The 10524-nt window shown below is 59.7% G+C and overlaps 2 protein-coding genes across 3 annotated transcripts in view; both read left to right on the top strand.

The window, feature by feature from the left end:
* The window catches only part of dlb (deltaB), a 5335-nt gene extending 876 nt beyond the window's left edge, over window positions 1-4459 (top strand). Inside the window, exons 2-7 of the mRNA XM_086160479.1 lie at window positions 1-34; window positions 698-755; window positions 834-1091; window positions 1908-2269; window positions 2736-2952; window positions 3066-4459. The exon at window positions 1-34 is cut by the window's left edge and continues 206 nt beyond it. Coding sequence (XP_086016605.1) covers window positions 1-34; window positions 698-755; window positions 834-1091; window positions 1908-2269; window positions 2736-2952; window positions 3066-3769 — 1633 coding nt within the window. The 3' untranslated portion in view covers window positions 3770-4459. The remainder of the gene's footprint in view (window positions 35-697; window positions 756-833; window positions 1092-1907; window positions 2270-2735; window positions 2953-3065) is intronic.
* A 1081-nt stretch (window positions 4460-5540) lies between these two features.
* ppp1r14aa (protein phosphatase 1, regulatory (inhibitor) subunit 14Aa) lies at window positions 5541-8921 on the top strand. 2 transcript variants are annotated; one of them, XR_015107173.1, is made up of 5 exons: window positions 5541-6081; window positions 7156-7236; window positions 7347-7379; window positions 7745-8639; window positions 8673-8921. XR_015107173.1 is itself a non-coding variant. In XM_086160164.1 (4 exons), the coding sequence occupies exons 1-4, from the start codon at window positions 5749-5751 to the stop codon at window positions 7919-7921; spliced, it is 624 nt and encodes a 207-aa protein (XP_086016290.1). In that variant the 5' UTR covers window positions 5541-5748; the 3' UTR covers window positions 7922-8921. The 2 variants fall into 2 exon arrangements, 1 of the variants encoding a protein (XP_086016290.1); XM_086160164.1 differs by having other exon boundaries at window positions 7745-8921.
* Window positions 8922-10524: the final 1603 nt, after the last annotated feature.

The following is a 10524-nucleotide window of genomic DNA, read 5'->3' as shown; positions in this document are numbered from 1 at the left end:
GCCCATCAGGGTGCCCTTCCACTTCAAGTGGCCGGTGAGCGCGTCCTACACCGTCCTACACCGTCCTACACCGTCCTACACCGTCCTATACCGTCCTACACCGTCCTACACCGTCCTATACCGTCCTACACCGTCCTACACCGTCCTACACCGTCCTACACCGTCCGTCTGACCTCCACCCGTCCACCGGTCCTCCACACCGCCACTTGTGCTCCACCTTTCCACCCGTCCTCCACCCATCCATCTGTCCTACACCCGTCCTACACCGTCCATCTGACCGACATCCATCCATCCACCTGTCCTCCACCCATCCATCTCACCTCCACCCGTCCATCTGACCTCCATCCATCCATCTTTCCTCCACACCTCCACCTGTCCTACACTCGTCCTACACCCATCCATCTGACCTACATCCATCCATCTTTCCTCCACCTGTCCTCCACCCATCCTCCATCTGTCCATCTTTCCTCCACACCTCCACCTGTCCTACACCCGTCCATCTCACCTCCATCCATCCATCCATCTTTCCTCCACCCGTCCATCTGTCGTACACAACTCCATCTGTTCATCTGTCCTCCACACCTCCATTTGTCCTCCACCTTTCCACCCGTCCTCCACCCGTCCATCTGACCTACATCCATCCATCCACCCGTCCTCCACCCGTGCTCGTGTGTGTGACGCTCCCTCCATCTTGCAGGGCACCTTCTCCCTGATCATCGAGGCGTGGAACGCAGAGTCCCCGACAGAGTACACAGGTGGGTTTTCCTCCCGTCCCTCGTCTCCTCCCGGTGCGTCGCTCCGTCCCGGAGGTTGACCTCCTCCCGTCCCCGCAGACAACCACAACAACCTGGTGAGCCGCCTGGCCACGCGGCGCCGGCTGTCCATCGGGGAGGACTGGTCCCAGGACGTGCACTTCGGCGAGCAGAGCGAGCTGCGCTACTCCTACCACGTCTCCTGCGACGCCTTCTACTTCGGGGACGGCTGCGCCGACTACTGCCGGCCGCGGGACGACACCCTGGGACACTACAGCTGCGAGCAGGACGGCAGCAGGGTCTGCATGGACGGATGGAAGGGCAACTACTGCTCCGAGCGTAGGTGTCCACCACACACACACACACACACACACACACACACACACACAGATGGCGGCGAGGAGAGTGGGTGGGCCGGGGGTCTGGAGGACGGAGAAAAGTATGCGGAACAGCTTGAAGTCCGAAGAGGGCCGGCCCTGGGATCTCCTCGCAGGTGTTCCTGGCAGAGAAGCTTCTCACAGGACCACGAGGTGTCGGGTGAGGCTGAGGAACGTCAGGCTGAGAGAACCAGACGCATGGAAGCTCCAGCTCGCCATGTTTGTTTTGGTCAGGAAGCGGCCATGTTCCTGGTCCCCCTCCTGGTCTTCCTCCTGGTCCCCCTCCTGATCCTCCTCCTGGTCCCCCTCCTGATCCTCCTCCTGGTCCTCCTCCTGGTCCCCCTCCTGGTCTTCCTCCTGATCCCCCTCCTGATCCTCCTCCTGGTCCCCCTGCCTCGCTGCCCAGATGATTGGTGGCTCCATCTGCCTTTTGTTCTGTGGCACAATGAGTTTGGGCCCCACAGCACACACACTTATCAAGGTGGTGTGTGTGTCAGTATGTGTTTGCATGAGAGTGTGTGTGTGTGTGTGCGTGTGTGTGTGTGTGTGTGTGTGTGTGTGTGTGTGTGTGTGTGTGTGTGTGTGTGTGTGTGTGTAATGAGCAGTAGCTCAGCAGACCCCCCCCGATGTGCTGAGCAGCTGCTTGGTTTAATACTTAACCAACAGTGGAGTCTGGAGCAGGGCTGGGGTCAGACGGGTGTGTGTGTGTGTGTGTGTGTGTGTGATGTATGAGAAGGCGTGCCCATTGTAATACCCCCCCCTCCTGTGGTCCCCCCAGCCATCTGCTCGTCGGACTGCAGCGAGAAGCACGGCTACTGCGAGTCCCCCGGGGGCTGCACGTGCCGTATGGGCTGGCAGGGCCCGTCCTGCGGCCAGTGCGTGCGCTACCCCGGCTGCCTGCACGGGACCTGCGTCCAGCCCTGGCAGTGCAACTGCCAGGAGGGCTGGGGGGGGCTCTTCTGCGACCAGGACCTCAACTACTGCACCAACCACAAGCCCTGCGCCAACGGCGCCGCCTGCACCAACACGGGTCAGGGCAGCTACACCTGCGCCTGCAGGCCCGGCTTCGGGGGAACCAACTGCGAGCTGGAGACCAACGAGTGTGACAGCAACCCCTGCAAGAACGGAGGCAGCTGCAACGTGAGTGCCGCACGTGTGTGTGTGTGTGCGTGTGTGCGTGTGTGGGATCTGTCCAGGAGATACGGGTCGTCACGGTGTTCTGAGGTTCTGAAAACTCTGAGCAGAACAGTTTGAGATGATGAGATGAGAACAACTTTATTTATCCCGAAGGAAATTGTTGTGCCAGAGTTTCAAGCAAAAACATAACAATAATAGATAATAGTAGGCAGGAGGGAGAATAAGAAATACAGTAAAATATAAATTGTCAAGGTTAAGGCTATCAAGTGTTTTAAGGTGTTTTAAGTACAAAGATTTGAAGATTCCCTGCCGGTTTCCCGCCGGTCCCGTGGCCTTTCAGAAGAAGACGAGTGTGTGTTCTTCAGACGGTCTCTGAAGAACACTGATGGATCCGTTATCTAGACCGGAGGGCGAGTCAGAGTCGGGCCGCAGGTCGTTTCACCCGCTGGAATGCTTGTCGTCACCTCAGGACCTGGAGAACGACTACTCCTGCACCTGCCCACAAGGCTTCTACGGAAAGAACTGCGAGATCGTGGCCATGACGTGCGCCGACGGGCCCTGCTTCAACGGCGGCACCTGCGTGGAGACGCCGACGGGAGGCTACACCTGCCGCTGCCCCCCCAGCTACACCGGCTCCAACTGCGAGAAGAAGCTGGACCGCTGCAGCAACAGGCCCTGCCTGAACGGTGAGTCCGGCGCCCTCTAGTGGCCTCCCGCGTTCTTGTTTTCCCGGTTCCGCCTGAGCTGAGTGTGTCGTGTTTGCCCCCCCTCACACACACACACACACACACACACACAGGCGGGGAGTGTCTGGACCTGGGCCAGAGCGTGCTGTGCCGCTGCCAGGCCGGCTTCACCGGCGCCAACTGCCAGGTGAACGTGGACGACTGCGCCTCGGGCCCCTGCCAGAACGCCGGCACCTGCCTGGACGGCGTGAACGACTACAGCTGCTCGTGCACGCTGGGCTACGCCGGCAAGAACTGCAGCGTGCGCTCGGACGCCTGCGGGGCGCGGCCCTGCCAGAACGGCGGCACCTGCTTCACCCACTTCACGGGGCCGGTGTGCCAGTGCCCCAAGGGCTTCATGGGCCCCAGCTGCGAGTTCACCCTGCAGCCCAGCTTCAAGCCGGCCCTGCGGCAGGCCGCCCGGCCCTCCTCCGCCACCCTCGCCGTCTCCTGCGCGCTGGCCGTGCTGGCGCTGGTGCTGGCGGCCGGCGTGGTCTACCTGAGGAGGAGGAGGCGGCTGCAGGGGCGGAAGCAGCTGAGCGACGTGGCGGTTTACAACGACCTGGAGACGGCCAACCACGCGGGCGCCGGCGACCGGGACTCCTTCCTCGGCCCCGGCGGCCTCTTCAAGATCAGCAACGGCGCGGCGCGCCTCGGCCTCGGCCTGGCGCTCTGCCCCGACGGCAGGCCCGGGTACCGGCACGGCCCCGGGGACGGACGCCCGCCGCGGGGGGACCGCCGGGACTTCGCGTGGACGGACGAGGCGGGTCTCAGATGAGGAGGAGCGCGGAGGAGGAGGAGGATGTTAGCACTTGCCGCTCCTCTCTGCCGGCGCCGTTGGCCCGAGGAGAACCTCGCACCGCAGACCCACCCAGACCGCCAAGCTCCTCCGCATGGAGACCCAAAGAGACAGACGGGCCGACGCGCTTCCCGAGGACCTACTTCACAAACCAAATGCAGCGCCGCAGCCTGCACAGAACCTGCTCAGAACCTGCTCAGAACCTGCTCAGAACCTGCACAGGAACCCTGGAGATGGTTTCATGTCTTTAAAATCACTGCTCTTTTTTTTCTTTTGTCACTTTTTGGTTTGCTTTTCAATCTTCCTTTTGCATTATTTCCTTATTGTGCGTACCATCATTTCTTTTCTTAATATTATTTATTTATTCGAAAGCCGTCCCTTTGATTGTCACAGAGGTGGAAATATATTTATATGATGCTCCATGTTTTCTTCTGACTGCCATGGATGTGTGAACCATCCCAAAGGAATTCACTTCAGGGATATAAAATAATGATGGTCTTCACCACAGATCAGCTGTTCTGTTCACCTCCCTGTGCGTGTGTGTGTGTGTGTGTGTGTGTGTGTGTGAGTGTGTGTAAACAAAGTACATGCCACTGATCTTTGTTTGTGTGTGCCATTTTGTGTTCATGCCAAAGTTGTTTCCATCTTTCTATTTAAGTTCATCCCCTGACGAGGAATAAAAGTTCTGCTTTAAGGAGGTTCCAGGTTCTGGAGTGTGTTCTGTCCAGAAAGCAGGTCCCACCCTGGAGCTCCTGGGTGGACTTCTAGCTTCTGTGGTCTGAGTTGGACGTTGCTTCCGGAGGTCCCTCCTGGTGGCGTCTGAGGAGGTCCTGCCTCCAGAGGTTTGCAGCCCTTCCAGGGTTCGGCGTGGAGCTGTGGAGCGGCAGGAGCGGCGGGAGACCTTAGAGCTTCTAGCAGCTCTTCGCCGCCCCCGACTGGCCGACAGCTGACGAGACGCTTTACAGACACAACGAGAGAACAGGCCTTTCGGTCAGTTTGAGAGCCAGGGCTCATCTGGCAGCAAAAGATGGACGCCTGGCTAACTCCTTACAAAGAGGACAGTTTGAGCGTGTTATTTCAGTTGAACGGTTTTATTGGATAACATTTTCCTCGGAAGGTGACATGTAAGTATGTGCCCACGGCAGCCTGGGGGTCTATAGGAAGATCCAACATCTTCCATCTTCTCTCCGTCGCTCCAGGCTGCGTTGCTCACGGATGAGACTCATGTTTTGGCCGCTTCTGCACCTCCAGCACCTCCTGCACCTCCTGCACCTCCTGCACCTCCTGCACCCCACGACCGTGCAGGAAGTTCATCAGAGACCCCGAATGCTGGGACAGGAGGTCTAAATGGACCGAATGTGCCTTTCTTCAAGCGTGTCCTGCTCTTGACCTTCTCACCTGAACAGCACTTTGACGGGAGGAAACGATAAGATTAAAAATATGATATCGTTTTCGTCAGGCAAACGCCCGGCTGACGGTCGGTGGTCTGCTGGATGAGCAGAGCCGTGGTCGGCCGCAGCCACGCCTGCAGAACAACTCACTGTTCCTGCTCCATTCCAGGTGAAGAACCCCAACACAAACTCCGTGCACCCCAAAGCGCACCCACATCCTTCCAGCCACCCAAAGTCTCACAGAAAACAAGCAGCGACACAAACCTCCACCTTCGTGACTCGCTTCAATATTTATGATCGTTATCATCCAAAGTGTCCACTTCCGGGTTCTCCCACTGCTGTGACGTGTCCGAGCGGCTGATGTGACGTCACAACGGCTCGATGCGGGTGGCGGGGGCGTGTTTGCTCTGCGACTTCAGAACGGAAACCGGCGTTTCCATGACAACGTGACGCCGCTCTACCCGAGCCCCCGGATCCGCTCCGTTCTGATGGTTGCTTCGCGTGTGCACGAGCTGGTTCGCGGGTGCACGAGCCGGTTCGCGTGTGCACGAGTCGTTTTGCGTGTGCATGAGCCGGTTCGCGTCAAGATGGCGCCCCGCCCCGTGTCGTCACTCACACACCACAGAAGAAGAGGCAGCGGCCGCGCGCTTCACGGCCCCCGGGAAAGCAGAGTTGCGGCGCAGCCTGCGGCCAGATATGGACGCCGAGCGGACCGGGACGACGCACCGGGAGGGCGACGGCTCCGACTCCTCCGGAGAGGAGTCCTCCCGGCTGCACGGCCGCGGGATCCCGAAGAGACACGCCCGGGTCACGGTGAAATACAACCGGAAGGAGCTGCAGCGGCGGCTGGACGTGGAGAAGTGGATCGACGACAACCTGGACCGGCTGTTCTCGGGTCAGGTGGGTGAGGGGACGCGGGAGAACCGCCGCGACCAATTCAAACATCAACTAACCGTCGGCGCCGCTTTTGCGGTGATAATAACGCTGGATTTGCAGGAAAACCCAAATTTCCCGTGGAGCGTAAACGCATCTCCTCCCCTTTAAATTGAATCCTCCAAACTTTGTGTAAAAGTTGTGTCGCTCCCCGAGTCCTGCAGGGCTTCTGATCCACGAGGTGTTCAGCTCTCCCCCTTCCCTTACAAGGTCAGGCATCCTGTGGACAGCAGGTCCCTTCTGTCGCCTTCTTCTCAGAAATACAATTTGCCTTACATGGGCAGCGAGGAAGGAATGATGAGGAAGGGTGTGACCCTCCCCCCCTCCCCGGGGTGGGGCGAGGGTCGGGGTGAAGGTTCTCCCGGCGCCACAGGAAGTGGTTAAGTGCGTGCCTGAGTGCAGATGCATCTCACTGGAGGTTAGGAAGTCCCATCGGGGGACGCGGGGACAGGAGGTCTTTATTTGGACCTGCATTTGCAGGACTGGGTTGCGCGTGCGAGAGGCTCTGCCGACGTCCACGCTCGTCCACCGAGTTGCCCGACGTCTCCGGCGGCAGGAGGCGTTTCTGAGGGAATGTGGCGGCGTTGTTTCACAGCTGCGTGTTTCTGGTGTCTGACTCGCTGCTGTGGCTTCTCGATTCTTCTTTCTAAAGGCTCCTCGATCAGAGCGTCGATGGTCATGACCTCTGTGAGAGGGACAAAGGGCCCTGTGTGCCGCCGGCCGCCGGCTCCCCGTGCCACCGACGTCCCCTCGCGCCCCACAATGGCCGTCTGTCCCAACAGGGCTTCCTTGTCAGCTGGACGGCGTGGAGGCCGCTGGGCAGACACGCCCATGGTTCGGGTCGATATCGTCCGAACCGGAACGGGATGAACCTCCCGGTTCCTCCGAGAAGCACCTGTTCCATCGGCGGCCGGCGAAGCCGGCGTGTCCGGTGATGATGTTCAGAATGGTTATTCATCTCCTCCGGAGGCGGCGTGGCGATGCAAACGCAGCATCTGCTCAGCTTGATCCAAAGAAGTGTTTCTCCCGTGCTCCCCTCAGGAGGAGGACGCGCCCGAGGAGGTGAACATCGACCAGTTGCTGGACCTGCCCGGCGACCCGGAGCGCGTCCGGAAGCTACAGGTAGGTCAACGGCGGGGGGAGGACGCTCCCCGACGGCTTTCTGAGCAGATGAGGTTTGAACGCCGGTCGTGGAGCCGCTGTCAGACGTTCCTCCTGCTCTCTGTCCACAGGAGCTGCTGCACGGCTGCAGGAGCAGCACAGAGGTACGTTCTCAAACACAAACACGACTCGGAAATGAGCCTCGGTCGCCGTGTGGTCGCCGGACACGCCACCGACGGAGGCCTCCTGGTATCTGGCGCTTTGTCCTTTCACGGGAACGACCCGTCTTTCTGCAGCGAAGAAACGCACCTCGCTTTTGTATCTGCGTCCTGGATTTGCAGGCGGCAGCTCCTGTCCTGTATTTAATGTTTGCACCGCATGTGGCTCGGCGTCGGCGCGGCTCCTTCACGCCAGCCGCCGCGCCGGTTGGTAACGCGCGGGCGTCTGGGGGATCTCCTCCACGGTCGGACCCTCGGACAAACCCCGACAGGAAGCGCTCCTGACGGCGGCCGCGTGTGCGCGTCCTCAGGCCTTCATCGCCGAGCTGCTGCAGAAGCTGGAGGGGGTCCACAAGCAAGACGAGCTGCAGACGGAGGGCATCGAGCACCCGGTCATCTGCCACAGCCGCCACGCCCACGAGCCCTACCACTTCCACGACCCTCAGCGCCACGGCCACGCCGGCCGAGGACACAACCAGACCCTCTGAGGGGCCGGGAGGACAAGAAGAAGAAGACTCGGGCATCCATTCACTGGAGAGAGGTGGATGACACACATATAGACCAAGTTCTCTTCTATGAATCCACTCCAGCGGGAAGTAGTCACACACACACACACACACACACACACACACACACACACACACACACATGTATTCACCGCCAGGCCAACATGAAGCAAGTAACAGCTGACAGTGTCGGTCAGCTCAAAGTGTCTATTTGCCATCAGAAGTTCTCTGAGAACCACAGAGGTCCAGTCTCCGGTTGTCCGAGGATCTCTGGCCGTGAACCTTCTCTGCTCCCGTAAACGCTGACTGGACCGAGGAGGGCGGCGGGTGGAGCGGGTGGAGCGGGTGGAGCGGGGACGCGTCCGTCACCGGCAGGGCTGCCGTCCAGAGCGGGGCTTTCACTTTCATCGGACGCTCCACATCATCACTTACTGTGCTTCACTCAAACGCTGCTGGCGTCAAACGCCGCCGGCCAGAGGACGGCAGGCGGCCAAGGAATGCACTTCCTCTTCAAATGACGCATTCGCCATCAGACAGGGATCACTCCAAGGCCGGGCGGACGACAGAGGACTGCCGGGTTTCACGCCCAGTCACTGCAGATCCTCTCGCCCACCTGGTTTGACCGGTGCAGAAGGTCTGATGGTCTTCACCCCTGCTGGTGCAGAAGGTCTGATGGTCTCCACCCCTGCCTGTGCAGAAGGTCTGATGGTCTCCACCCCTGCCGGTGCAGAAGGTCTGATGGTCTCCACCCCTGCCTGTGCAGAAGCAGGTGAACTCTCTGACTTTACCCGTGATGGTCTCTTATTCGCTGCCACTAATGAAGAAGCTGTGACTGATCTGCAACATTAACCTGGAGTCCCTGTGGACCTGCAGCCTCCTAATGACTCCCAGCCTCTCCTCCTCCTTTCAGTCCTTCATAAATCACTAAATGTGGGTTCTGCTGAGTGGCGTTTGTCTCTGCTAATAAAACATCTTCACTGTGGATGCACACCTTCCGTGCGGTTTTGTTACGTCATTTCCTGAGGAACCCGAGGTCTGAGGGCCACCTGGGGACCAGGGAGGAGCAGCTCAGAGGCCGGACGCTTTCTTTTCTCGGCCGCAGAAGCAAGCTGAGGTTTTGCCGGTGGCTTCATGCCGCCGAGAACATGTGCTGTGATTCGTAGCTTAAACGCCTCCTAACGGCTTAAACACCTTTACTCCACACGCGTGAATGAAATCCGGAGCTTCCGGCTTCCTCCGTGTCAGGATGAAGAGCGCTGCCTTGCGAAGGCCTCTGAGGTTTGTTGGAGAACCTGCAGGGTAAGGTGTACAAAAACACCCCGAGGTTTGAACGTCCTGCTCAATCCATCGTCCGAAAGCCAAACGCCCGCCAAGACCGGCTCGTCCGCCCGAAGTGACGGGCCGGGCGGAGATCCTGCGGCAGGGAGGCGGCCCAGAGGACCGGGGTGGCTCAGCTGGGCTCCACAGCTCGGGTGGGACAATCTGCCCGGGGAAACTACTCGTCTTGAACTCCACAACTCTGGCCTTCAGAAGAGCGGTGAGAAGAGAAGAGCCCTGCCATGTGGGGACGTGGAAAACATCTGGAAGGTGGAGACAAGAGACACTCGAGTCACTGTATCTGCCCAGACGCAAATGTAACGTGTGGCAGAAATCCGACGCCGCGCCCTGAACGCGACGTCCACGTCTTCTGGGAAACCGGACGGCAGCATCGGGCCGCAGGGAGTCCGATGGAGGACAATGCAGGAGAACCCGGAGCTCCCATGCGGTGGTTTCCACGCGGGACTCTGGTGTCAGAAGGGCCGGCCGCAGAGTCGGAGGACGGATCCGGATCCGGTCCGCCTCCGTCCGACCCGGCAGAGCCGGAGGGCCTTTGGAAAGAAGAATGGGCAGGAGGGTCGTTCTCCAGAGGACCTGCAGATGCAATCGGAGAGAAGGGCGTTGAAAGCCTCGCTCAGGTCCAGGAGCGCGGAGTCTTTGCCAGCCGCTGCCCATCACATCGTATATACGTGCATGCACAACACGACAGAGAGACGGGAAGTTATTGCAGGCGTCGAGGCGTTTGAGGCGAGCAGGCGGTGGAAGACCAGGATGGAGGGACTTCCAGGAGCAGCGAGGTGAGACCGGTGGACCTCCTGGAGACCGAGACGGCCGAGCGGTCAGGATTGAGTCCACGAGGGGGCAGAGTGGAGCCGCTGGAGAGTCCTGGAGAACGCTGACTGTGTCATGTCCTCCTTTTTATATCCTTATTATGACTACTTTAAAAGTTAAACTGCACAGTCCGTGCACGCAGTCAAACACTCGCACGCCTCGTATATCACCCTGTTGTTCGCGCGGCGTTGCCGCGGCGCCGTGACCTTGGAGCGCGGCAGTAAAGTGGAGACAATATAGAGCCTTGTGTTTGCGTCTGCCGGGCTCAGGACGGCCGACACGCTTCCGCTGGGGAACGGAATCCGGACCCAAGGCCACCGACACGGGCTCGTCCTCGCCGAGTCCTGCAGGACCGGCCTCAGACTTCACTGCACCGCCGGGTGCGACTCGAACCGCCTCCTCCGAGGGGGCGGTTAATGCAATTAGTGTAAGGAGAG

This window comes from Fistularia commersonii, chromosome 15 (genome assembly GCF_037954325.1).
Source record: "Fistularia commersonii isolate RoL2024-O1a breed Wild chromosome 15, RoL_Fcom_v1.0, whole genome shotgun sequence".
In the NCBI taxonomy this organism is placed as follows: domain Eukaryota; kingdom Metazoa; phylum Chordata; class Actinopteri; order Syngnathiformes; family Fistulariidae; genus Fistularia; species Fistularia commersonii.
The sequence above is the reverse complement of the archived record's forward strand: the minus strand, read 5'-3'. Positions and strand labels throughout refer to the sequence as shown.